We start from the raw sequence: 27,732 nt of genomic DNA, 5'->3' as shown, positions 1-27,732 counted from the left end.
GCAGGCGGGCAGAAAGGGGCGGGGCCTGGGCGGCGCGCGCTGCGAGGCGCGCGGCCTGGAGGGCGTGTAACGGCCGTTAGGCGAGTTGAGCGACGAAATCGCCGCTCGGGGCCAACGTGGAGGTCGCAGTCGGTGTGTCTGAGTGAGGCATTTCGCCGCCCGCTTTCATGCCCACGTAAGTCCTCCTTGCCTCGGGGTACCCCGTCGGACTGACAGACCCTGCCCCCCTTGGGGAGCCTTGCAGGAGCCTCAGGCGCTCACGACCTATCTCGGGGGGGCGTGGGGGGAGGGAGCGACGAGAGAGCGAAGCGCATGCGCAGAGCGACGCAGCCGTGCCCCCTCGGTCTCACGGTGTGGGCTTCCTGAAATAATGCTCCCTGCACGCCCGCTCGTGTCTCGGTCGCCTCCCGCCCTCACTGCCTTGCTTTTCCTCCCGACCCTCACTCCTCAGCGGTTGCTGGACGTGTGTGAAGGGGAGGCCTGTGCCGGGCGCCAGGGGCCGGCGGGAAGCACGGTCCCTGCCCTGGTGGAGCGCTGGATCCGGGGGAAAAGCAGACGCTCGGCGGCGCCTCCTCGGTCTCGCCCCGCATGTAGGGCGGAGAGGGACAAGGCGCGGACCAGGGCCCGGAGCAGCCCGGGAGCGCGGGGAGCCCCCCGAGGAAGGACGGGTGGAGACCGGAGCCCCTGTTAGGGCCCTCGGCTGGAGTTTCTGAGCTAGCCCCGTGTTTCTCCCCACGCGACATTTGACTGCGTCCGGAGATGTTTTGGGTTATCGCAACTCGGGGATTGCTCCCGGCCTCGCGTGGGTAGAAGTCAGGGGTGCTGCTAAACATCCTGCAGTGTGCAGGACGGCCCCACAGCAAAGACTCACCTGACCCAAAGTGTCGGTAGTGCTGAGCTTGAGGAGCCCTGCTCCAGACAAGGAGGAACTGGGGCTCTGGATGGCCCGAAAGTTTACTGTGTTAAAGCCTGGTTGTTCCATAGAGGGTATTCAGTACCTACTTCATCACAGTAAACCGGGACGATCCGAACCCTGCTTGTGTTTTACACCAGTGTATTTCCACCACAGGGCACAGAGCCAGGAAAACAGGCACGCGGGCGTTAGATTTTGGTTGATGAACCGATTACTGTGTGCTAGGTGGGGATGAATGGTGGTACAAGGATGATTAAGGTAACCGAGCCTCATCACTTGCCCTTAGTTAGGCCTCGTCTGCCTTATGCAGGTCTCGTGGTGATGTATGTTCCAGGACTTGTTCTCTGTCAAGGCAACTTTGTGGCAAGGATTTGGCTTCTCTCTCTTTAGGTCTGATTTAATGAGTGATCAAGGCCATGAAAGTAGTGTGATGGCGTGAGACTCTTGATGTGTCTGTGTTAGCTGTCTGTGGGTTCCTTCAGATCCTCTCCTGTCTTGATGTGGTTCTCTCAACAGCTGCCGAGTGTGACATTCCACGCTAAGATTATAATTCTTCAAGGGGAGTATAATCAAAATCTAATTCTTGGGTAGCAATTTGCGAAATAGAGCCTGGGTGGTGACCAAGGGCAAAATGAAGAAATTATATGAGCTGTCCCTGCTACTGTTTTCGGGTTGCAGCTCTGGCTATGTCTGAGGCAGAAATTCCAACTTGTGGTGCCTTAGTAACTTCCTTTATTTCTCTGTCACACACAGAAAGCATGCTGGCTGGACTCCTATAGCATTAGAGCACAGTCCTGGCTTTGAAGCCCCTTCCTAGCTCTATGAGTTTCACCTCTCTAATCCTTTATTTTGTCATCTATGAAATGAGGACAGTAATAGTAACTGCCCTGCAGGTTTGATGTGAGCATTAAACACAAGACGTGATACCTGTAAAGTGTTTGTAGCACAGTGCTTGATGGTTAGTAAGAACGGAATACATGTTAAATTTGTTGAATGAATGAATATTTCTTTAGTTTAAAGGGCTTTGAAGATAGAAACCATCAATGTTAGGTGCTTTTTTTCTGTCTGCCTCCATGCATTCCTGTCTTTCTTGGCTGTATAATTGGTTGTTTATGTTTCTTGTACATTCATTTCTCTCACTTTTATTTCAAGAAATCTCTGTCTCCTACAAATGGTCCTAAAAATTTCCCCAGTAGCCCATCTACTTCTGAACTTAGTAGGAAAAAAGTAGGAGTTATTTATTCTTGACTGTTTTACTTTTTGTGGAATTTCTTTTTTTTAATTGAGATATAATTCACATACCATAAAATTCAGTTTTATGTGCATACAGTTCAGTGGTTTTAGTACATTCACAAGGTTGTGCAGCCATCACTACTGTCTGTTCTGAGGACATTTTGGTCACCCTGGAAAGAAGCCTTGTATCAATTAGCAGTCATTTGCCATTCCCCCACTGGCCTCCTCTTAGTTCCTTCCAATCCCTAATCTAAATGGCTTTGCCATTTCTGGACATTTCATATAAATGGAATTATATGTAGCCTTTTGTGTTTGGCTTCTTTCACTTAGCATAATGTTTTAAATGTTCATCCATGTTGTAGCATGTATCAATACTGCATTCCTTTTTATTGCCCAATAATATTCCATCGTATGGATATACCACATTTAACTTATCTATTCATCAGTTGATGGACATTTGAGTTCTTTGTACTTTTTGTCTATTACGAATAATGCTGCTATGCAACATTCTTGTACAAGATTTTGTGTAGACTTATGTTTTTATTTCTCTTGAATATGTACCTAGGAGTGGAACTGCTGAGTCATAAGCATAATAAGGTAATTCTGTGTTTAACTGAGAGTTCTTTTGTCATCCTGTTTTCAACTCATCTGAATTTGGAAAGGTCTCAGAATCCAATGAGCCTACCATTTTGTTACACTTTTAAGAAAGGGTAAAGAAAAGGATTTTCATATCACTAATAGTCACTAATAGGTAGGTAATCTAATCCTTATGTGTCATCATTAACACACTGAATGATACTAGCCGTAAATTGAAGCTTTTCTTACTGAATAAGGTATGTGAAGAGCTAGGATTTCATACTATTTCCACTGTAGATGCAGTGAATTAGTGAGAGTTTGGGGTGTTGTTACTAACAGAAAACTATAGATGTCAGTAAAGTACATTAGAGAAATAGTACCATATAGCCTTTTTTCCCCCTCCAAAGTTGAATTTCACTTCTAAGAATTGTGTTCTATTGATAGAGTTTGTCCCAAACTCTTTTGGGGCTCTTACAAATTCTGTTTCTAAATTCATACTTTATCTTCCAGGGACCTTACTGTGCCCCTTTTAATTGACATAATCTGCCAAGTAATAATAACGTTAATTGAGTACTTAATATGTGTCAGACACTGTTGTAAGTTAATTTTAAATGAATTAGCATGAATTAGGTTCTGTATTTATCTTCATTTTTATATGAAGGAACTGAAGCACAGAGATACATATTAAGAAATTTGCCCAAGGTTACACAGCTAATAAATTGCTAAGTCAGGCTTCAAACCCAAGCTGTCTGATCAAGAATCCATACTCTCAACCACTTCCCTGTAATGCCTCTCAAGTACTTTGCAAATATAAGATATTATTATTATATGCTATTAGTTACAGTTAATTAAAGCTTTTGCTTACACAGGTGGTAATCAGACTTCTGCTGAACTCTCAGCACCTACCATTAGAGTAAATATAATTGTTTTAAGGAGTGTGGAAATGAGAAGAAAACCTCATGTTCCCAGCTGGGGATTGGGGTTCTGCTTATGACCAAGAATTCTGTCCATCTTTATGCATCATATGACTGACTTTCATTACTAGAGAAATTGGAGAGTTCTTTTTATGTTAATCATAGTTGAAGCTATATTACTTCACTGTTGGTTTGGTTATTTAGTTCTTTCTCCACCCTACCCTCCCATCCTGTTCCCATGGCTCAGAAGATCCATAGCAAAATTGGTTAATTAAAAGTAATGTTATTTTTAATTTTTGTAACAATCAGAGGGGTTCGAGGACCATGGAGGAGCAGTATTGGGAATCTCTATTTGATTCTAGGTTTTCTTTCCTTGCTTTAGCAAGAGAAGTAGGGATGAGTATTGGGAGTTGCTTTGCCTTAAAAAATATCCTTAGACTAAGAACAGTTTAGTGGATACCAGGGGAAAGGTGGGGTGGGGGATGGGCACAAAGGGTGAAGTGGTGCACCTACAACATGACTGACAAACATTAATGTACAACTGAAATTTCACAAGATTGTAACCTATCATTAACTCAATTAAAAAAAAAAAAGATTCTTGAAAGCATAAAAAAAAAAATATCCTTAGGAGTAAAACATATAGAAGAGTACTTGAATACTCTGTGTCGTTTTGACAGTTTCGGTTGAATAGGAATGAGTTACAGGGAATTAAAAGATAGTGGAGAGATCTAATTGATTATTCCTTCTTTCTATAGTTGGCTCAGATAACTGTGTTGATGGCCATGCAAGAGAAATATCCAAGTGAGAGGATCTCTCATGCTACTTCACCAGGTGAGTAATCAAAATTTTCTGGGTTAAATTCTGACCTTTGTTCTGTTATTTCATAACAGAAATATCCTTTAAAGGAAATACTGAGCAAACAAGCATTCACTGAAATCCTGGTACTGAAGGCGCAAAAATAACATGGGGCTACGTTGAACAGAAAAACAGGTCTCTCCCAGAGAACAACTCTCTGGTCCTACATGGATTCCAACAAGACCACATGATTGATTGGGAGGGGAGGACACATAAAAGATTGGAACAGAATGACTTGGGAACATAGTTCCATTTGAAATCAGAAAAACACAGCATAAATTATTGTGTTCTATGTTGTCTTTGTAGTCCTGTGGGTGGGTCAGTCATCTGCTAGCCCACAAAGATTGGAATTCTTCTTGGATGCCAACAGTCTCAGTTATGTTGTCACTAGAGACTCAGAAATTTATCTCTAGAATGGATTAAAAAGATTTTGAAAACTCAGTAATATATTAAGTGGCTATATTAAGTATATATATTAAATTTACATATGACTATATACACACTCAATAGACATATTACGTAGATATGGTATATTCAAATAGAAAGTAGTGTTTTAGAAAAATAACTTTCTGAGTTCTGGGGTATTTGTGAAGAAAAGGGTACATTTTATTCAACCAGAGGTATGCTTTATTTAACTTTAGAATCCCACAGTGCCTTACAGCAGACGTTTGGTAGATATTTGTTGTATTCTCCTGGGCATACTGCCTTGCATATAGCAGGCACTTTGATAAGCGTTTGTTGAATCACTTCAAGATTCATTCAGCAAATAATTTATTGAACATCTGCTGGGTGCCATGCATTGTCTTAGGGCTGCATTGTACAATTTCTTAGGACAATTATATGTATAATGCAAGTTTTTGGAATGTAGCAATTCCTGACAAAGCTCATTGCTTTTCTGATGGCTTTGTCTTTAGTAGTCTCTCACTCATTAAATAATGGTCTTAATATTTGATAAAGATGCTGCTGATAGGACGTGATATAACACAAAAAAGTTGCACTTTCAAACTTGAATTTTGAAATAAGCATAAGCCTCTATAATACCAAAACATGCTTTCATTTTAGCGAATATCTCTTTAGAATTGATGTGCGGAGTGGATGCATAGAAAAGAGATGGAAGAATGGAAGATTAGCAGTAGTAACGGAGTAGTTTCCAGTAGGAGGCCAAGAACATGGTAACAGAGGCCCTCAATCAATTTTCAGTATTTTAGAAGGCCTGGCAAATTGTACACTGACTAGAGAGAGAACGCCATATAGACTCACCAAGAGGTCAGATTTCTTTGCTTCTGGCTAGAATTACACTAACTTAGTATAGTAACACTGGCTACTCTTATGCTGATCAGAAGCTCTGATTGTTGGCTATGTCTTCTATTAAAGATTATTATAGATTACTTTGTGTATATAGATTCTTTCAAATCAAGCAGTCCACTGTGACTCTCACAATAAAAGGAGTTCTTGGGGAAAGTTAGGTTGCCTTCAATAGAAAGCAGAAGTAAGGTTAGCAAAAAAAGGAGCAAAAGTAGAAAAAAGGAGGTTAAAAAGATGGGAGAAGCACTAAATTTGGAAGAAGGGAATAAGGGGATTTATGTTCAAATATCATTTGCTTCCCACTAGATCAAAGAGTCTGTGGAACATTTTTTCTAATTTCAACGCAAACTCTGACACTTTAAATGAATGAGTAGCTGCCATTACCTTTTTGTTTGTTTACATGGATCATCAGTTACAATTTAGAAAAATCATAGTGCTTTTTAAAAAATAATTTGAATTTAAATGTTTGCTAGTATGTTAGTAAATCAGGTATTTATTGAAGACTTCCTACCTACTAGCCCTTGAACTGCAAGCTGATAAAGTCAAATAAATCTCATCAGCCTTGTTTTGTATTACCTGCTCAGTAATTTTAGTGATTTCTTTGCATTGCCCTCAAAATAAAGTCTTAAACTCTTCAGATTGGCTTTCAAGACTCACCTTGATCTGAATTCACCCTGCTCATGACCTTGGTTCAGTCAAGCAATGATTTTCAACAGGGAATTGGACTGCCTCTTATCCTAGGGGGTATTTTCAGGTTTCACGGTGATGGTGGGATGGAGTGAGGGCTGCTACTGCCATTTAGTGGATGGGGACCAGGGATGCTAAACCATCCTGCAATGTATAGACTACACATTGAAGAATTGGCATGTCCAGTATGCCAAAAGCACTTGTTGAGAAACCCTGTAAGGGGAAAGAGTATAGACGTTTGAATCATAACAAGCTGGGTTCAAATCTCAGTTCTATTCTCTGTGAAATAGATGATAATACTTTTCAGTAGTAAGTAAATAAGATCATGTTCATAAAGTGCTGTGGCTTCTAGGTTTCAAAAAATGTAGCTGCTATTAAATATTACTGTTTTCTGTCCCAGTATTCCTGGATTCTTGGTAAGTCTTATTTCTATCTTTGAACATTCTCACCTCTCATGCTATTTCCATGTACAATTAACTAACTTAGAGTAGCTGAAATAGGCACAGGAGAGAGAAAAGGGCAGGGTGCTGCTATTCTCTCATAGATTTAAGTGGTTTTTTTTAAACAGTCTTGTGGGGTTACATCAGCCGGTTCACACTAAAGGTGGGAAATGCCGTTTGTTGCAGGTTCCAGTGTGATTCAGAAGGGCAGTTCCCTGGGGACAGAATGGCAGACCCCAGTTATCTCGGAGGCCTTTCGGAGCCGCTTCAGCCGTTGTTCCAGTGTAGCTGACAGTGGGGACACAGCCATTGGCACATCATGCTCAGACATTGCGGAGGGTAAGTTTAGATTAATTACTTGATTACCAGTATGTGGTGTCATTTTCAGATTGTGTTCCAGGTGTATTGTCATTTCCGGAATATTTGTAAATCAATCCATTCAGTAAAGGAATCTGCTTGATCCTTCTTACCCCATGCTTCTCACTGCTGGTCCCTACCTCTCAATTCCTACTGTTTGTTGTATCTGAAACAACTTTCTAATAGATTTCTTGGCCTCAAGTCTTCCCCTCTACTGCCAGATTAATCTTTCTAAGAGCCTGATTTCATAGTTTTTATTTCCTGCAAATCCTCGATTATTTCCATTATTTGGAGGATAAAGTTCAGAGGCCTCAGTTCTTCTGTGATCTGGCCCTATCCCACCCACTCAAACATATTTCTTACTGTCACCAGGTTTGTTGTCTTACTATGCCCTGAAAGTACAGAATTTTTCTTTTTATGCCTCAGCTGTTTCCTTCTTTAATCTGGGCCGATTTGTGCTGTTCCCACCTCCTCTTGCCCCTCCCAGCTATGCTGGTCTTATTTTTCAAGATCTAGTGAAGAGTCTGACAAGACACTCCTCATCCCTTCCACCCATTACTGATCTTCCTTATTGCAGTCTTTTATCTTTATTATTTCTGCTACTTGTTTTTGCACTTAGCTAAATTAAGTAATAACTGCCAGGCAGTACTTTACAAGAGTATTTTGTTTTTTCATTTAGATGGTGAGTTCCTAGAGGGCAGAGGACCTAATGATAATAATTAATTACTATTTATTAAATACTTCATGATGGATTCGTGCTGAATTTTTCCATTAATGCCTTTAAGAACTCTGAAATATTTTATTTCCATTTTACAGATGAAAAAGCTGAATTTCAAAGTGATTAAATGAGTTGATTAAAAGTCGCAAAACTAGTCACTTTAGTACTTTATCAGATGTCACACCCACTAGGATGGCTATAATCAAAAAGATGATGTAACGTGTTGGTGAGAATGTGGAGAAATTGGAACCTTTACACATTGCTGGTGGGAATATAAAATGTTGCAGTTGCTTTGGAAGGCAGTCTGGCAGTTCCTCAAAAGGTTAAACATGGAGTTACCTTATGACTCAGCAGTTCTACTGCTAGGTACATACCCAAGAGAAATGAAAACAGATGTCCACACAGAAACTTAGCATAGCAGCGTTGTTCATAGTAGCCCCCAAACTGGAAACAATCCAGATGTCTATCAACTGATGAATGGATGAGTAAAATGTAGTATATATACACGATAGAATATTATTTGGCAATAAAAAGAAACGAAGTACTGATACATGCTATACAAAATGGATGAACTTTAAGAACATTTATGCTAAGTAAAAAAAAGCCAGACGCAGAAGACCACATATAGTATGATTCCACTTATATGAAATGTCCAGAAGAGGCCAGTCTGTATAGAGAGAGAATGTAGATAGAGTTGTTGCGTAAGGCTAGGAAAGTTAAGGGAAATGGAGCGTGACTGCTAAAGGGCAAGAGGTTTCTTTTTAGGGTGATGAGAATGTTCTAAAATTGATTGTAGTGATGGTTACACAACTCTGTGAATATATTGAAAACCATTGCATTGTACACTTCAAGTGAGTGAATTGTATGATATGTGAATTATATCTCAGTAAAGCTGTTTAAAAACAAAAAGAATAGAAGTGCTTGGGAAAAAAAGAATGAAAAGAAAAAAAAAACATGTCTGCTAGTACTAACTCCTAGACACCTGCCATTTAATTCTAATAGTTTGATAGCTGTGTGTATATGGGCACAGTGCTTAGTATATGTTGAGTAGAATTGAATCAGATTTTGAGGTAGACAGGACTTTATTTTTTTATTTATTTATTTTTTGTGTGAGAAAGATTGTCGCTGAGCTAACATCTGTGCCAATCCTCCTCTACTTTATATGGGACGCCCGCCACAGCATAGGCTGACGAGCCGTGCTAGGTCTGTGCCCAGCATCCGAACCTGCCAACCCCGGGCCGCTGAAGCGGAGTGTATGAACTTAACCACTATGCCACCAGGCCAGCCCCTAGATAGGACTTTAAAAGTCACTTAATCCAGTTCCTTTTGCTAGTGAGTAACAAAAATTCCCTTAGGGGTTAAGTAACCTGCCTAATGTCACACAATTAGTTATCAGATTTGGGTCTCCCGAGGGACAAGTGGCGTAATCAAAAGTGTTACTGTTAATTTAGTTATGCCTTGTTAAGGTTTTGTCTACATGTGCAGTCACGGGACCTTTTTCATTTTGACTAAATAAGTCTTTTTAAAATCAAACAATGGTCTAGATTTTTCCCCCTATTGAATTGACTGGCTATGTTTAATTCTGTCGAAGTTTGACATAGAATTATGTGTGACTCTGTCTGCTTTTTATTCCTTTGGGGAAATATATGTATTTCCTTTGCAATGCATTCTTTTTAAATTGTAGTAGCCTTGATGTAGTGGCCAAAGCCATTTGTCTACAAGTTTCTTGCTAAAGGATCCAAGATGTCTTTTCTGCCTTCTTTGTTATATACCACTGTCTTAATTTTAATTTTTGCTCATTTTGTTCATGAATCGAGCTTGGTTTATTTGGAGCCCAGTTGACAAGAACACTTGTGACTGGTGTAAATGTCGTTTATTGGTGCATCTTTAATTGAATAGGCTTGCTTTTGATTCCACCCTTCGCTAAGTTGTTTTACCTGGATTCTCAAGGCACGGGGGTGTCAGGTGGTTACCAGAGAGCTCAGAAGGCTTTCACCTCTTTCCTAAGGACTGAAGTAGTCACTGGCTTAGTTCATACTCCCTTTCTCCATAAACCAGTAAGAGATGTAAACAGAAGCGATCAAGATTTAGCAATAGCTAAATCTACTGCTTACCAAGAAAGCAGGGTTGCTAGAAAGAATGAGTTGTTTTTTGGCAAGGTTAGGGGGCAGGTGATATGGTTGAGGAGAGGAGAGATTTAGAAATATGTCCTTAAAGTGCCAAAACCCCAATGATTTTTGGGAATTGTAGACTTCTCTAAATAAAAATCATGTATCTCAACACTAAATTTTGAAAGCCTTTGAAAATTATAAAATATAGTGGCCCTTTTGAAAATGACTGTTGCTATTTTGTTTCACAATGTTCTGAAACACAAACCAGATGTAAAGGTGTTTAAACTTGACATTTTATAGCAATTTGTCAGAAACACATAGTTTCCTTAATATAAATAGATGAACCCAATAGACAAGTTACAAATGCTGACAAAGACCTCACTTTATTCTGTCATCCATAGATGAACCACACCCACTAGAGAATTAGGAAAACTATATTCTCCTGGGTGAGTTGATACCTTTTTTCTTGGCTTTGGTTTTGGCATTACTGCTCTGGGGATTATGGGCTCAAAACTGAATTCAGTGAATCTTGAGAGAGAATGGTGCTGTGGATGGAGAATGGAAGGAGGTGTTACTAAGTTCAGCATAGTAGCTCCTTCATATGCCACAATCTTGCTGACTTCTGTTCCATAATTATACTTTGGGGGCAGGGATCCTTGGTGCCGTTTTGAAAGATTTCAAATAGAGAGCTTACTAGTCTTGGAAGTCTTCATCACCAGTAGTCTACCTTAACCCTGTTGACCAGTCCTATATTTAAGTTGTGGGACATCAGAAACTGTTTCCTTTGACTGTGAAATGTTCTTTTTCTTGGTCCTGAGAGGCTGATGCATGTTGTCAGAAATTACTGGGTTTTTTTGTTTTGTTTTTCATATGACCTTTTATATATCTCCAAGATCATCTAAGTATAGGAAATTAGATACTCTGCGTACATTATAAGGCATAACTTGGCTTGCCCATTTTTTTAAAGAGGTGCTTACAAACCCATTTGAGAAGATGGTAGCTGATCTATATCTATATAATTCTGGGAAAGGTTATAGTATCTGTCATTATCTGAGTATGTTCTATGTTGGTTGATGGAAAGAAAAAAGAGGAAGAAATTGGTAGTCAGCTCTTTTCCATGGTAGATGTACTTGGTTTGGAAGAGTACTGGATATAGTTGTAAAAAAAAGACATTTATATTCATTGTCCCCTTACTCAGTTTTCGGCCTGCTGAAGGTAACAGATGTGTTTCTTTACGTTCCTATCTTGTTTGTTTGCAGCCCACCACCCCGGCACATTAGTTCTGTGACCTTGTCATCCTCTTCAGAGTAGTCCTCTTCCAACTTGAAAGTTGGAAATATGTAGAAATGTGAATCTTCTGTGGCAGGGCTAATCAGAGAGTTGTCTCCCAAGACTAGGCAGGAGCTAAAGGAAAGGTAAATCCAGTCTGAAGGAAAAGTGAAAAATCGCAGTTGGATACAAATAAGGGGGTAAGTGGAAGGCAATATATAAGATAGAGGATTTTAGTGTGTACCCACTTGAGAGTGCTCACTGTGCTAGAATGAAACCTGAGAGTTACTAAGAATAACTTCACATATCCAGGCAGTCAGGTCTGGAGTGTGGGAGAGAGAACAGAATCCTGATTCAGATGCTGTATTCCCTGCCCTGGATACAGAGCAGCACTATCCAGTTCGTCTTATTCTTTGGATAGTTTAGATTCATTGCTCACCTTCGCTGGGGAGCTTTTGGAGGTCACAGAGGATTCTGGCAGCCCTTGCGAAGGATATTTTTACTAAATTGGATTATAGTTTAGAGTTGCCCAGCTCCCAGAAGAGTAGGACCTAATCCATTTCCCCTAAGTAAGTGATTATTTTTTTAAAGTTGTTTTCGGCTTCGTTTGTTAACTGGCAAGATTTTTTATTCAAATACAAAGGACAAAGTGTAAGTTAAAAGTGAAGCCAGTGTTGCCTTTTTTGGTTTACCTTGTGAATGGCATTCGAGATCCTAGAACACATAACTCCCGATTAGGCTGCCATGTCTTTCTGCCTGGTACTTGTGATGATAGTGCCCTCTCTGCCTGGTCTCAGGACAGGCAGAGAACGTCTGGCATAGCAGCCAAACTCAAGAAAGCTTGCTGCTTCAATTTTGACTTATGGAAGACTGTTCTGTCCGCAGATTTTTGCAGCTCAAGTAGCAGCCCGTCTTTCCAGCCCATCAAAAGCCACGTAGCCATTCCAACAGCCCATGTGATGCCTTCTACTTTGGGGACCTCTCCTGCCAAGCCAAATTCTACACCTGCTGGACCCTCTTCCTCTAAACTCCCTTTGTCAGGGTTGAGTGAAAGTGTGGGGATGACAAGAAATGGAGACCTCGGTGCAATGAAACGTTCTGCAGGCTTGTCTAGAGATTTTATGTATCTTTGTGGTGCTGCCGGAGACAATGGAATCGAGCAGTCCTGGTTTCCAGCAGTGGGCCATGAAAGAGAAGAAGAAGTGAGGAAGTTTGATATTCCCAGTGTGGAGTCTACACTCAATCAGTCGGCAATGATGGAGACACTTTATACAGATCCTCACTACCGAGTCCACTTCCACAACCCAAGAACCGACGCAAACAAGGAGTTATACAAAGTGTTGCCTGAGACCAAGAAGGCACCAGGCAGTGGGGCAGTATGTGAGCGGAATGGACCACACCCTAGCAGCAGTGGGGTGCTCCCTTTGGGCCTCCAGCCTGCTCCTGGGCTCTCCAACCCTCTACCCTCTCAGGTGTGGCAGCCAAATCCTGACCCTTGGCATCCCCGTGAGCGATCTTGTGAGCTCAGCACTTGTCGGCAGCAGCTGGAGTTGATCCGTTTACAGATGGAGCAAATGCAGGTACGGGCCCTTCTTCCTTGGATTTTGCAGGTTCTGTGCAGGTCTTAGAACTGTATATATCTTAGAATTGTCCTATCAGTTTTGACTCTCAAGAAAACATTTGTAAGAAAGAGGGAAGATATTTGTAGATTGGAAATGAAGCCTTATGAAAATGCCATAGAATCTGTTCATGGTCTAATTAAACAGCAGATAGGTTCTCCAAAGTAGAGGGTTACAAGGGAAAACTCAAAAAGGTGGGACACTAACACTCATTGTGTACTTGTGTACCAGTCACTAGGCTAGGTACTCTCATATACAAAATCTTACTTAATCTTTATAGCACTCTGATGAGTTAAATGTAGGAATTTACCAGGTTCTTAGAATAAGTAAACTGTTCAGGGTCACAAAGCTGGTAAGTGCCAGAGCTAGCGTTTGAAAAACCATCTTTGAACTCCTGTGTTCTTTCTCCTGTACCACTTTTGCATTTAAGAAAAAAGTCCTTGTGCTGCTTAAGAGTGGGAAGGAAAGAAGCAGGACATATTCTCCTTTCTTGGTTGGTAAGGACATCTTAGCTCCTGGTTTGTCTCTGTTGCCAGATAATGAAAGATAACTGACCTTTTCTTAGAAACTAGAGCCTTTCTGAGCAGGGAGTGTCCAGTTGGCAGAAATCTCCTGGCAGGTTCTTTCCAGTCATGCATCAGAGCTAAAATTATTTCATAAACATTAGGCCTTCTCATGCTGAGCCAAAGTGAGCCTTGACTGCAGACGCAACTGGGTATTGCTCAGGTTTTCAGGTGCCTATGAGTCAAGATCGGGCCCCACTGAGCCTCCTTGTCTTTCAGCTCCAGAATGGAGCCATCTGCCATCATCCCGCTGCTTTTGCTCCTTCACTGTCCACATTAGAACCAGCACAGTGGATCAGCATCCTGAACAGTAATGAACACCTTCTGAAGGAAAAGGAGCTCCTCATTGACAAGTAAGAGGGCCAGGGGTGCCATTGTACCAGCCCCTGCTCTCCCAACCCCCACTGAGGGAACCATGAGGTTTCCCTAGGGCTGCACATCCCCCTTTGTTTAGGCCCACACCTTGCCTCATGGTAGAGCTAGGTTCATAAGCTGCCTAGTCCTGTAACTGACTAATGTGATAGGCCAGTTGTGTCTATCTGCAGGGGCTCTGGGTAGTGCCTGGAAGGGGCAGCCGGTTCTTTGCAGCTCGTCTTTCCTCATTTCTCCTCAGCATTTCCCTTTCTTCTTCCTTCAGCAAAACACTACTGTCCAGAATCCAAAGTCTTTGCTTATATGGTATGGATTGTACCCATCTGAGGAAGGTGGGGGCTCATATTGCAGGTGAGTTAGTGTCAGGACCCTGGACCTCATTCTACTGGCTTTTGCAGGCAGAGGAAACACATCTCTCAGCTGGAGCAGAAAGTACGAGAGAGTGAACTACAAGTCCACAATGCCCTTTTGGGCCACCCTGCCCCCTTTGGAGATGTCTGCTTGCTGAGGCTACAGGTAAGCATTGGCAGCCAGGATGGCATTCTCCTCGTCATAACTCAGTAGCTTCCCTGTGCTTGGTACTTTTAGGTATCCAGGATATAGGAAAGGGACTAAGTGATGTAAAGTGTCCTTATCCTCAAAGAGTAAACATTCTAATTGTAAAGTATCCCTTGTTCTGCCCTTGTAGGGGCAGAAAAGTCTTGAAGGTAGAATCAGGTGGAAGTCCAGATGCCTTGGTGTCAAGACATTCTTGGGAGAAAAGGAAGGCAGAGCAAAGTACTTAGTAAAGTCCTAGAGTTGGGTGATACTCTGAGAAGTCTTAATCTATTACCAGCCCTGGCCAAATGGAGGGAGAGGCAGAGGTAATGGGGGAGTTTTTAGAGCCATTCTCATGTTTATTCTTCCATGTCTAGGAGCAACTGAAGGAAACCAGATTTTCATTGAGGTCAGTTGCTCTAAAAGAAGCCTGCTTTGTTGACCAAGCTTCTGCAGTTTGGACTTTTCAGTGATGAGTATTAGACAGGTTATAGTACTGGCTTTGCCAGCTAGTGGGCCTCTTAAGACAGTGTTCCATCTTGTAGAATCAGTGTTAGAGTGAGAAGAGCCCTTAGATAAAATCTAATTCAGTCCTCTGATTTACTGATTGAGGCCCAAGAAAGAGGAAGAACTTGCCGATGATCATATAGAGAATGATTGGAGGAGAACCAAGCCTTGAGCCCAGGTCTTCTGATGTCTTGTCCTGTATTCCTTCCATTGTACTACAGCTCCTCAGGTATTGCTTTAAGGCAGTGGTTCTGAAATGTGAGTGTGCATCAGAATCACCTGGAGGGCTTGCTAAAACACAGATTATTGAGACTCGTCCCCAGAGTTTCTGATTCAGTGGGCCTGGGAGTTGGGCTCAAGAATTTGTATTTCTAACAAATTCCCAGGTGATGCTGAAGCATCCTAGGACTGCAGTTTAAGAAGCACTGGTTGAAGAAATTCTTTAAGAAAGGTGATATTTGATCACGAAGTATGCTGGGGATAAGTAAAGTACATGGGACTCTAAGGGTGAGGAACAGTTATATATCCAGAATCTTTCTGCAGGAATTGCAGCGAGAGAACACTTTCTTACGTGCGCAGTTTGCACAGAAGACAGAAGCCTTGAGCAAAGAAAAGATCGAGCTTGAAAAGAAACTCTCTGCTTCAGAAGTTGAAGTCCAGCTCATCAGAGAGTCACTCAAAGTCGCGTTGCAGAAGCATTCAGAGGAGGGGAAGAAACAGGAAGAAAGGGTGAGCTAAGGAGCTGATAGCTCTCTAATTCACAAAGGAGTTGGCGGTCGGCCGCCTTCTACCAAACCCTAAACTCTTTCTGGCCCCCTTCTTGGAACCAGGAGGAGCCAATTGGTGAGACCCTACATTGACTTCTCATGCAGGACTGATCTACTAGAAATGGAACTCCTCCATTCTGCTTCATCTCCACAAAACTACTGCAGACAGGGAAAGTTTATAATCCCTCACTGCCCCAGGTTGTGATGGGCTGCCAGCTGGCCTGGGTAGAAAACCAGCCTGAGCAGTCAAACCAGATGGTACTGTTGCAAGATGTTTGAACACCTGTGATAGATTTACATCATTCAGCCTGGTTTCTCCTCACTCTACCTAAAAAGGTAGAGAAGAATTCCATGTGTGCATCCAGTTTGGAAGTTGTTACATTTTTGCTAGTACTCTTAGAAATGCCTTAGGGTGAGATTAGTCATTATAGAAGGAGCTGATTTAAAATCTTGGTTTTGTTCACCACTTGCTCTAATGCAGATGTTCTTGGGGGGCCAATGTACTAATGTTTAGTTCTGGACCACTTGCATCAAAATCACTAGAGCAGTGCTTCTTAAACTTTAATGTGCTTGAGAAACATTTGGATATCTTGTTAAAAATGCAGATCCAAATTCAGTTATGGGAGGAGGGAGGGCCTGAGAGCCTGCATTTCTATCAAGCTCCCAGGTGCTGTTGGTGTCACTAATATAACAACGACTTAGACAGAGGCTTGTTAAAAAAGAAACTTTTAATCAAAATAATACATGTATCTGAGGTGAATAATTAAATACCAACATGTTTATAATAAAAATTAGTTCTGTGTACAGCCCCACTCCACAAAAGTATCCATCCTCAACTCTTCTCTTTCTCCTGATATATACCCCTATGTTTCAGAATAGTATTCTTTCCTTGCTCTTTTTGTTTCACTAATGCAGTATCTTCTCTCTCTGATGATACTGACTTTACCTTTTGGGATGTCTACATCTGCTTGTAGTATTGTTTCTTGTTTCCTTCAGGTGCTTTTTATTTTGTTTTGGTATCTTTCATGTTAGAGTCTTGGTGATCCCTGAATGAACGGGCACTCCTATTTAAGAATGAAGTATTTAGGGGCTGGCCCCATGGCCAAGTGGTTAAGTTCGCCTGCTCCGCTTCAGCAGCCCAGAGTTCACCGGTTCAGATCCTGGGCATGGACATGGCGCCACTCATCAAGCCATGCTGAGGTGGCGTCCCACATGCCACAACTAGAAGGACCCACAACTAAAATAGACAACTATGTACCGGGGGCGCTTTGGGGAGAAAAAGGAAAAAATAAAATCTTAAAAAAAAAAAAAAGAACAAAGTATTTAAAAGCTGAGTGGAAACTCTGGGTTCGTGGTAGTTGCCTGGTAGACTTCACTGAAAGCTGATCAGACTTAGACTGTCCTTTCACTTGGGGACCTTCAAATATCAGTATCTAAATGTCTTATCTTACCCTCTCTAGAAAAGAATCTTCAGTCTGCTGCCTGGTGGGAAGGCTAGGGGAAAGAATGCTTTTGGCCTTTAGGTTCCCAACACTGACAAGATTAAGCTTAGAGTCCCACAGTTCTGTACTTAGATTTTTACTTATACTTATTTTCAACCTAGTGCTTTGCTCTCTCTCTTTGCTATGACGCATATCCCTGAGTCTGGTATCTCTCTCATTTTATTTCTCCAGAGAATAAATCTGCATTGTCCTGTTGGGGGAACCTAGGGTGAGGCTAGTATCCAGCTAACTTGCATATAGACGTCTAGTAAGTCTCCCTGTTTTTCAGGTCTATAGCTGATAATTGCTTCAGAGGTACCTGGTGCTTCAAGTGCAGAGATTCTTGGGGATAGTGAAGGGCACATCGTTTTTCAAATTGTCTGTAACGTTCACTGTGGATTATAATTCCTCTGCTCCAAGTCATTTATTCCCTGTCCACTTTTGTCTTCTGAAAACACCTTGAAATCTTTTGTATACTTTTTGTCTCCTCTCTGTTGACTTTTTTAGATTAACACTTATTTCTTTCCTATCATTTTAGAAATATTTTGGAAAGAAGAAAAAATAAACATCTGTGGTCAGTCCACCATCTTTTTAATTGAAAGTTGGTTATCAGCATTTTCACTAAGCTTCCCGAGTGATTCTGATGCATATTAAAATGTGAGAATCACTGGTTCAGAGCTTGAAGGGGACAGATTGTACCTGGGGTAAAGCTTTTGGGTGATTTTCAGGGATCTCTCTTAGTACTATCTTATCTTTGGATTAAATTAGGCCTGTGCCTCCTCTTTGGCATCAGTAGATCTACCTTACTTTTTCTCTGCTTTCTCTTGCTTCCTCCAGCTTCCTTGTTCATAAGCTAAAGAAAAGGCCATAATAGTGAAGAAAAAGTCTCCATTCAGCAAATTTTGATTGAATGCCTGCTCTGTGCCAAGCATTATGCTGTGTGTTGGGAAGATGATAATGAGCAAAATGGACACAAACTCTCCTCTCAAGGAGTTTACAGTCTCGTTAGCCCTTCCAGATGATTACTTAGCTTTATATCATGTGTGGTATTCAGGGAAGAATGTATTACCTATTTAATCAGAATGGACCAGACTGGTTGTATGTCTATAGAGAAGTTGTATGTACTTCTGCAATTCAGTTCTGATGCACACCACCCAGGGTTAGTGTCAGACTGAACAGGTTTAAAGGCACAGTGCCCAATAAGACTGCAGTTATTTCAGATGCCAGCTGCAAGTTCTAGGTTCCCCAGCCCACCATCCTTGGCTACAAATCCATGGGTTCTCATGACACCACGAAGTTCAATAATTTACCAGAACAACTCAGAACTCAGGAAAGTGCTATACTTAGGCTTTCAGTTTTATTATGAAGGATACAAATCAAGACAAGCCAAATGAAGAGACACATAGGGTGAGGTCTGGGAAGGTCCTAAAAGCAGAGCCTCTGTGCCTTCCTGTGGAATCAGGGCATGTCACCCTACTAGCACATGCATGTGTTCACCAACCACGAAGCTCCACTGAGCTTCAGTGTTGTTTTTATTGGGGTTTTGTTATGTAGGCATGACTGAACTCAATCTCCTGCCTTCTTCCCCTCCTCACTGAAAGTTGCGCTCAACTCCATTGGTCTTTCTAGTGACCAGCCCCCAATCTGAGTCATCTCACTAGCAGAAATGCATTCATGGTGGGCTCTGGCCCACTATGAATGACAAAGACACTCCTTTTCTATTATTTGGGAAATTCTAAGAGTTTAGAAGTTACCTCTCAGGAACCTGGGACAAAGACCTGACAAATTTATGTTATACAGAAATGCTGCCAATTTTTAAAAACTGCCCTTTTTCCTTGCCATTGATTGGAAAGTTCAGGTGTGTTAACTTTGCAGTTGATGCTCTGATGTCAAATGGCACATTTTGATCAGCTTCCTACCTTCATTGCAGTAGAATAACACTTACAGTCCTAAAGGCAAAGACAGTGGTCACTTCAAAAAAAGTTGATGTTTAGGATTCTAGAGGAGTCAATGAAGACAGATTCTTGACATTTCTTTGCCTAGGTCAAGGGTCGTGATAAACATATCAATAATTTGAAAAAGAAATGTCAAAAGGAATCAGAGCAGAACCGGGAGAAGCAGCAGCGTATTGAGACCTTGGAGCGTTACCTGGCTGACCTCCCCACCCTGGAAGACCATCAAAAGCAGAGCCAGCAGGTAGCAGCAATGTCTGGGCATACCTGGGGCAAGCAGGGAATGGCCAAGCAGGGGGACTTTCTCAGCCTGTGCTGTATGCAGTTACCCTGTGACTTCCTGAAAGGAAAATCCCAAAGGAGTCATGTATAGACTCACATCTGTCAAATTTGCAACTGGACTGCAAATTCTTTGAGATACCCAGACAAAGTCTTCTTTGGCTTGTTGACCTAAGCATCCTGTCTCTCAGCTTAAGGATTCTGAGTTGAAGAGCACAGAGCTGCAGGAGAGAGTGACTGAGCTGGAGAGTTTGCTGGAGGAGACGCAAGCAGCCTGCAGAGAGAAGGAGGTTCAACTGGAAAGCCTGAGACAGAGAGAAGCAGAATTCTCCTCCATTAGACTTAGGTAAATACCCCTGTGGGATTGAGGGAAAGGGTGGATAGGTAGGTTTGGTCCTGGCTACCCTACTCGCTACTTATGTGACCCAAGGCAAATCACTTTACTTCTCTGAGCTTCGTTTTCTCAGGATTGTGAGTAATAGAAAAGCTGCTTATGAGCAGGAATATGTCCTTGAGATGGATTGTGGGGCTGTGTAGTGGTGCAGTGGGGGTTTCTCATTGTATCCTTTGGAAGGATCCAACCCAGTACCTGGCATAATATATTACTGGATAATAATCCTTGAGTATGTATGTGTTGAATGAACAGAAGCACTTTATAAACTGGGAGATGAGTTATCTGTATATTTGCAAAAGTAGATTCTGGTGCTGAGGTCTAGGGGTTATCCACATTTCAAAACTTGTAAGCTAAAGGCTGCCAGGAGCATCTTTTTCTCCTCAGCCCTAGGGATTGCTCTCCATTGTCATGATAGGTTCTGAGAACAAAACAAGATGCCATAATGTACTCTCAGGGTGTCTTGGGAGCCTCCTCCATATTAATAGCAGTTTCTGAAAATATAATGGCTGTTTCAACAGCCACTTGGACCAAATCCAGTTTCTAATGGGATGGATTGGATTTCTGATCCCGTGTTCAACCATAGTGACCCTGTTGTTTATTCTGAGCAGATCGGCCATGATGAAAGTGATTGTGGAGATCCGTTGGAGGAGACTGTTGGTTGGAGTCAGAAGTCAGGTTAGGGGACAAAGTTGACTTTGCCCCAGACTGTATGTGCCAAGAAAAAAGGAGATTTTTTTCTGTTTTCCAAAATTTCTACAATATACATGTATGGCTTTTATAATCTAAATACATGTGATGAATGTTTATTTTTAAATATCAAAACAGAATAAAAGAGCTTTGGGCAGGTAGAGACTTGGTGGCACATCATATAGATACTGGTCTCTAGCGAAGGACACTCACATACACTGAGCACCTTCTGTGTGGCATGAGCTAAGACATTATCCCCAGCCATGACATGGAAGGGCCTGAGTCTCTTGCCCCAAAACATTCAGTAACTAGCAGAATCAGGAGTCAAAGCCACATTTCTCTGACTTCAGAGTTCTTAAAGAGACCACTGTCTTTCAGCCTGCAAGATAAGCAGAGTGCGGAGGAGGCCAGTGGAGAAGGTCCAGCCCAACAGGGAGAAGGTCCAAAAGTAGAAATGGAGTCCTGGCAGAAGGAATGCAATTCGCTCCGAAAGGTGACTGAAGGTGTCCAGGCTGTAATGGGGTAGGCTAAGAGGAAAGAGAAGATTGTATATTGGGAAGGAATCATGAATTTCTGGCCCTGGGCCACCTAGGGTCTGCTACCCAGAGTTTTTTTCTCTTTTCTGAGAAGTAACCCCTGCACAATAAGTTTGCATTTTAGATATTCATCCTTATGACAGGCAAGCAAAGTTAAGGGGGAACATGCCTCTGAACATCCAGACTAGATGCTCCAGAATGGTGTACTGAAGCTTGGTACACTTCCTTCATGGCTCAGACCCCATGTAAGAACCTCTTGCATTGGGCAGGTGAGCTGGCCCTAATTCAGCAGAGGAGAAGGAGCAAGGACCTGCTGGTGAGACTGATCACAGGCTGGCAAAAATGAAGACCCAGAAATGGTTCAGAGAATACCCAAGGTCTCAAAGGACAGGAAACTGGGCCTGTTTAGCTTCTCTTCTAGGACAGTCACTGTGACCAAAGCTATAAGTAACAACAACCATCGCAGCCCTGGATAGAGCAGACTTCATTAAAGTGAATTTTTAGTCATGTTGTTTACTAAAGAACCAGAATGTACAGTGGCTGTATATAAAGCTGATTCTGCTGGCCTACAGTCATCAGGGTGAGGGTCTCTGCCCTTCCACCCCAGTAGTGGTCATTGGGTCCACACTGCATTCCTGTTTAACTCTTTGTGACTGGAGCACAAGAGTGTGAAGCTAGTTAGCCAGGATAGGGAATTTGAGTTATAGTTCTGTAGGTAGAGCTAACTTGCCTTCACCCTGGTCTCTATTGACTGTCTGTAGCCAGTGGGGCTAATAGCCAGACCACTGATCCTAGCGCAGCGTCTTGCCCTATGGCTTTACCATCAGCCTATGCTTACAGCCCTTCTTGGTGACTTTGCCTTTCAGATTGTGGAGAAGCAACAGCAGAAGATGGATCAATTGCGTTCACAAGTACAGGTGATTTGGAGTCCTGGGACATGGTGGGCAGAACTTTAGTGATGAAATCTCTAGAATTCAGCCAACACTTTATTATCTGCCATGCAATTTTCTTGGTGTTAGGAGTACAACAAGAATGAGACCTGATCAGTGCTTTTAGCCTACAGTCTTGTTGGGAAGGGCTTTCAGCACCATACTGTGAGAGCAGTGTCCATGTTACCCTGAGAGAGCATGGAAGAGTCAGTGGGAGTCAGGGTCAAGGAAGGGTTTCTGGAGATTATGAGCCTTGAAGGAGGGGGAGGAGCCAGCCAGGCAAAGAAGAGGAGCTAGATAGGATGGTTTTGGAGTTCTAGATAGAAGGAACAGCACGGGTGGGAACATGGAGGCATGAAACAGGGTTTGAATCTGGAGCCGCAAGCAGTTTTTGTTGGAGTAAGGTGGTGAATGGAGAACTAGGCTATGGGAGGCTTTGTTTCTTCAACTAATGTAGCTTGTATTCTTTAGGGAAGTGATGAGAATCTACTATAGCATTTCATTGGGGTGTGATGTGGTCAGGTTTGCAACTCAGACTTGCTTGTGGAAGAAGATTCGCACTTGGAGTGAGGCAAGGCTGGAGGCTAGTGGACGATTGCAGAAATCCTAGTGAGATGATGAAGGAACCTGGCATAAGGCAGCATAACAAGGAGGAGATGTGAGGGGATAGATGGAAGTGAATCTTAGGAGGTAAAATTGAGAGGAATCAGTGACTAACAAAGTGAAGGGAGTTGAAGAATAAGGAAAAATCAAAGATGACTCCTGGTTTCTATTTTAGGCCGGAGTGGGAGTGTCCCTAATTGAGTTCTCCGAGAAATTCTAGGTAAAGTAGGTTCACTTAGGTTCTCTTTGGATTCTAAAAGAGATTTTCACACCAAAATAGGTGAGATGCCCTCACTCTGAGTAGCAACTGACAGCTGAAGTCCTGCCTTTGCCATTTTGTGGGTCTGGCTCTGGCTGTTCGGTTCTCACCTGTTTCAAGTCCTGTAAGGAGATAGTCAAGCCTAGTGAGTGTTTTATATACCCATTTAGAATCCCAAGTTTTTAAGACTTTTTACTGGAGCTCAAAGTAGATTTCCTGGAACCCTGAGGTTCCACGAAAGTTGAAAAAGTGCAGCATTTTAAATGGTACGTTTACCCATGAAAGACTTCTTAGACAAATTAGAGTGTCATGAATTTACTGGAATTAGGTGGATTCAACATGGTTGCCTTGGGCATTTCATGGTGATGAGATGTTCTCCTTGGCAGTTACATTTTTTATTTATACAAAATGGGGAAATGCAGACATTTTTTTCATACTTTATTGGTTCAAGTCAGTTTCAGAATTGGGAGGAAATTGGAATGAATAGAGTGAGAGACAGGAGATAATAAACATAAATACCTCCTGCTCCCTGACCCTGACTACCCCTACACGCACATACACACACACTCTACACAGTGTTGTCAAGGCACTTAGCTGTGAGCTCCTCAAAGACAGGGACTGTTTGGTATTCTTTTCAGTATCCTCAGTGCCTGTCAAAGTAAGTGCTTAATAAATATTGAACTCAACTGAGTGGCATGTTCCCTGCCCTCGAGAAAGTTATGGTCTGGTGGAGGGAGGAATCGTGTGCCAGTCAACAAATGTACTCATGAGCTATGATGGGGCTAGAAGTAGCAGGGCAAGATTAATTGGATCTGATTTGCAGATTAAGGAAGGCTAAGGTGGGCCTTGAAGGTTTCCTTGGTGACAGGCAGAACAGAAGAGGAGGCTGAGCAAAGGGGAAGAGGAGTGAGCAACAGCATTGGAGCTGGAGCCCTCAGGGATAACAGCCAGTCAGTAATGCTGTGTGGTTGGAGTGGAAGCTGTGTGGAGGGTAAAAAGAGATATGGCTAGAAAAGTAGGTAGGGGCCAGACTGGCCTGGAATGCTCTGCTGAAGAGCTGGCCTCTATTTGGAACATGGTCAGGGGCTATAGGAGGGTTTCAGTGGAAAGTCACAGATCAGGGCTGTTCTACGATAATCTCTTAGCATCAGTGTTTGCATAGGCTGGGGCTTTACTATGTAATCCAGGCCAGAGGTGATATGGTCTGAACCAGACTTGTCACCCCTGGTGTGTTCTCCCACCACTGCTTGATGTGGGATTCAGAGCCTAGAGCAGGAAGTGGCTCAAGAAGAAGGAACAAGCCAGGCCCTGAAGGAGGAGGCCCAGCGGAGGGAGACAGCCCTGCAGCAGCTGCGCACAGCTGTGAAAGAGGTGAGTAACATGAACTAGGCTTCTTGGTACTGCCTCCACAAACCTGATTTCTCTGTGTACCCTCCCCATCCCTGCTCCCACAAGAACCCCCACAGTTGAGAGGTCCCTGCTGAGCTTTTTTTGGCAGAGGAATCAGAAGCAACATTGTACCATCCTTTGTATTAAAGGTCCTAAGCCTGTCTTAGAGTGGCCATAATTACCCAGGAGTGCTCTTTGGATGTGGAAAGTCATTCTCTCTCCTCTTGTGTTCCTGCAGCCACACATTTGTATGGTTGGGGAGGAGCGGTTCAAGAAGACTGAGGGTTTGGTTGTCCTCATGGAGTAAACAGAGCTGTCAGCAGGGGGCAACCAAGTTCGCTGGCCAAGTCCCTAGGAAGGAGTCTCCCAGAGCTAGGACTGTCACATGGCCCAGAGTGGGTGTAAAGGGCTGGGACTGGAGGAGGAACTCTCTTCAGTGTCTTTAAAAGAGAATAGAGGAAGGGAGGGAAGGAGAGTGGGTTAAGCTGTTCAGGGAGAGGTGGGAAGGAAAGAGACAGATGTACATGAATAGCTGGTCTATGTAGTAACTCCACTGAGGGGAGGCTTTGAAAAGGCAGGATACATTCCAGCTCTGTGTTTTCCAGGTCCCCAGCTTCTCCAGCCCCCTGTCTAGTGGCCACTACCTGTCATGTTGTCTTTCTTGCCCCCTTTATCTGTCTGATACACTCTGATCAGGCTGGCTGGTGGCCACTTTTGTCCGGGTGGCAAGGAGAGATTGAAACCAGTGTCTCCTCAGATTTCATGGTTCACGTTAAGCCTTCTCTAATAGCCTGGCTAACAGAGTTGGCTGAGGGACTGGCTTCAGATAGAGTTCTGAGGGGCGGGAGTATCTTCTCTGGTTCCTGAACAGAAACCTGAAGGCTGATGACTCAGTCTGCTGGGGAATGGTTTCCTCTCCAGTGCTGGAGCCCTGAGGGCCCAACCTACCTGCAGGAGAGACTAGGCCTGATATTGTTGGGGGTGGGCGGGGAACGTCGCCTGTGACTCATAGCCTCCCCACCATACACACATATATACATATATACACACTCATGCACAGATAGTCGGTCTTTCCCTGGGGCTGGGTTAATGTGCTTGTCTGTCTATTCAGCTTTCAGTGCAGAACCAGGACCTGATTGAGAAGAATCTGACGCTCCAGGAACACCTACGCCAGGCCCAACTAGGGTCTCCATCTTCACCAGATACTGCCCAGCTGGCATTTGAGCTGCATCAGGAGTTATCCAGTTGCCTTCAAGATCTGCAGGCAGTCTGTAGCATTGTGACCCAGAGGGCCCAGGGCCGTGATCCCAATCTCTCCCTACTCCTGGGCATTCACTGTGAGTCCTCAGGCCACTGCAGGACCCAGGAGAGAGTGGTTTTCATTCTCTTCTCACCCCCATCCAACTCTCCCGTCTTTAGGGTAACGTGTGAACAGAGCTGTGTAGGCCTGGCCACTGCCCTCTTTGGAGTTCATGTGTTTTGCGAAGGATGTTCAGTAAATCTGTTTTGGAAACAGGCATCCTTGAGGGGTACCTGGGTGCAGAACAAACAAAAAGTGGCTCTTAGGCAGCAAGTTTTCAGCCCACTGTCCCCAGCTGCTTTTTTAAAAGTGTCATATCCCAAGATCATGGGCCCCAGGGTACTGCCTATCCATACTGCCCCCTCCATGTGAAAGCGTCTCCTAGCACACTTACTAACATTCTCTCAATACTCTCCTCCCCAGCTGCACAGCACCCAGGGACTCAGCTAGATTTGCAGAAGCCGGATGTGATCAGGAGGAAACTAGAAGAGGTTCAACAGCTGCGCCGTGACATCGAGGACTTAAGGACCACCATGTCAGACAGATATGCACAGGACATGGGAGAAAACTGTGTCACACAGTGAGGAATGCTGGGGGTGGGATAGGCTGTATTCCTTCAGGGAGGATCTGGTTTGCTGAGAGCCCAGTCGGGCAGGTCCTGCCCTGACAATCTCCTGCCTCCTGTCTGCTGCTGTTCCCAGAGAGGAGGTGAAGGGGAGGTAAGAGCCTGCATCTGGGGCCAAGGGCTGATTAGGGAACTGTGCCTGCCCTGCTCCACACTGGCTTTGCCTTGTTGGGTTGCATTTGTTCTCTCATCTTGATTTACCCTTTGAGGGGGAGTTACTAATTAACTTTTGCAGGTCGACTGATAAGTCCTCACAGACTGTTCCCAGCTCCAGGCAGACGTCAAAGGCAAACAGGCTGCTCACATCCCTTCTCCATCCTCTGGGATGGATCCACATTCATTCCCACTCCATGCCTTGGTCCTGCTGATGCCCAGAGTTCATTAGAGGGGCCTGGAAAGGCTGAGTACCAGTAACAGTGGCCATTTGAGAATTCTAAGGCCCCATATGCCAGCCTGCCTGGGAGCTGAGCTGGCTTTCTGGGTTTTCTTAGGCCCAGTTTCACTGCTGCTTCCTCAGGGCTCTTGTTCTCATAGACGCCTCAGGGTGATCTGTTCATTAGCAAAGCACTCACTAGAATGGGAGGCCTGGGGGTTATAGCCAGGGCTCCTTCATCTGTACTATCAAGTCTATCACAGGAAACCCCACTCTCCAGGTGCCCTGTCCCCTTAGGACCCTAGCCATGTGGTTAACACAGCCCCTTTGCCTTTGTTCTCAGGCCGTCCATGTAGCCCTTTTCTTGGGCTTTGAGTGCGAAGTCTTCTCTATGGTTCTGGGTTTGGGCAAGATTTTCCCCCAGAATACCACAGGGCATCTGTCAAGCTGCTCAACCCCTCCCTTTGGGCTCGGGCCGGCGCCCAGCCCTCTCATTTGTGCCTCTCTTGTGTTTGGAGATGGAGGTCCTTTCCCTTTCCTGCTCTGGGCTCTTTGAGAGTTCAGAGTACCCAGTACGGGCTGGCTTTAAGGTACAGCTTTTAGTGTTATCAGTGCAGGAGGGCGTTGTTTGTTTCTTCGGGCCTGTGGACCCTCTGCTTTCTGGTTTCTCTTGCTTCCTCAATTGGGGAGCATCTCACAATTGTTTGTATCTGGTTGTTGGGGTGACTGCAGGCCTCCTCTGGATCTGGAATCAGGCCAAGCTGGGCTGTGTGGGGATGGGGAAGCCCAGAGTCAGCCACTACTCAATTCTTGCTAAGCTTTGGGCTATCAGGGCAGCATCCTGGACCTCACTCCTAGGCCTGAATGAGACTCCTTATTAAGTGTTTTTAAAGTTTGTGTTTTATTTATGGAGTGACTTATTCCTTCCATTCACAACAGCCCCACCCAGCCATCCCCTCAGCCTCTGGGCTCCTGCGTCCTAAAAGCAGAGCTGCCTGGTTGGTCTCCACCCGAGTTGGGAGCCCAGCCACCATGCTCACGGGTATTTTTCCTCATAAAGTTTATAAGCAGTTATTTATATGAATCTTTGTTATGTCAACTGGTTTGTATTGCCTATTTTGATTACAAAATAAAACATTTAACAGACTCCTCAGTTTTCCATTGCTTTCCATCACCACCATC

At 43.5% G+C, this 27,732-nt stretch overlaps 1 protein-coding gene across 8 annotated transcripts; it reads left to right on the top strand.

Moving 5' to 3' along the window:
• On the top strand, positions 1–27,697 carry CEP85 (centrosomal protein 85). Of its 8 annotated transcripts, XM_070250512.1 has the most exons (16): positions 356–576; positions 1,070–1,171; positions 2,712–2,743; positions 4,392–4,467; positions 7,110–7,262; positions 12,264–12,958; positions 13,780–13,913; positions 14,331–14,448; positions 15,520–15,705; positions 19,268–19,420; positions 19,647–19,801; positions 20,915–21,029; positions 21,939–21,989; positions 24,127–24,234; positions 25,364–25,589; positions 25,976–27,697. In XM_070250512.1, the coding sequence occupies exons 4-16, from the start codon at positions 4,413–4,415 to the stop codon at positions 26,134–26,136; spliced, it is 2,310 nt and encodes a 769-aa protein (XP_070106613.1). In that variant the 5' UTR covers positions 356–576; positions 1,070–1,171; positions 2,712–2,743; positions 4,392–4,412; the 3' UTR covers positions 26,137–27,697. The 8 variants fall into 8 exon arrangements, with proteins under 8 accessions (XP_001504143.1, XP_070106631.1, XP_023491188.2 ...); XM_001504093.5 differs by lacking the exons at positions 356–576; positions 1,070–1,171; positions 2,712–2,743 and adding an exon at positions 1–175; XM_023635420.2 differs by having other exon boundaries at positions 343–2,743.
• The last annotated feature ends 35 nt before the right edge of the window (positions 27,698–27,732 follow it).

This window comes from Equus caballus, chromosome 2 (genome assembly GCF_041296265.1).
Source record: "Equus caballus isolate H_3958 breed thoroughbred chromosome 2, TB-T2T, whole genome shotgun sequence".
NCBI lineage: Eukaryota > Metazoa > Chordata > Mammalia > Perissodactyla > Equidae > Equus > Equus caballus.
The sequence above is the reverse complement of the archived record's forward strand: the minus strand, read 5'-3'. Positions and strand labels throughout refer to the sequence as shown.

Coding starts and splice junctions, on each gene's coding strand:
- CEP85 (XM_023635420.2), top strand. CDS start 2,681: ATGTTTTTATTTCTCTTGAATATGTACCTAGGAGTGGAACTGCTGAGT. Junction 2,744..4,391: donor TGAGTCATAAGCATAATAAG/GTAATTCTGTGT, acceptor TTCTTTCTATAG/TTGGCTCAGATAACTGTGTT. Junction 4,468..7,109: donor CTCTCATGCTACTTCACCAG/GTGAGTAATCAA, acceptor CGTTTGTTGCAG/GTTCCAGTGTGATTCAGAAG.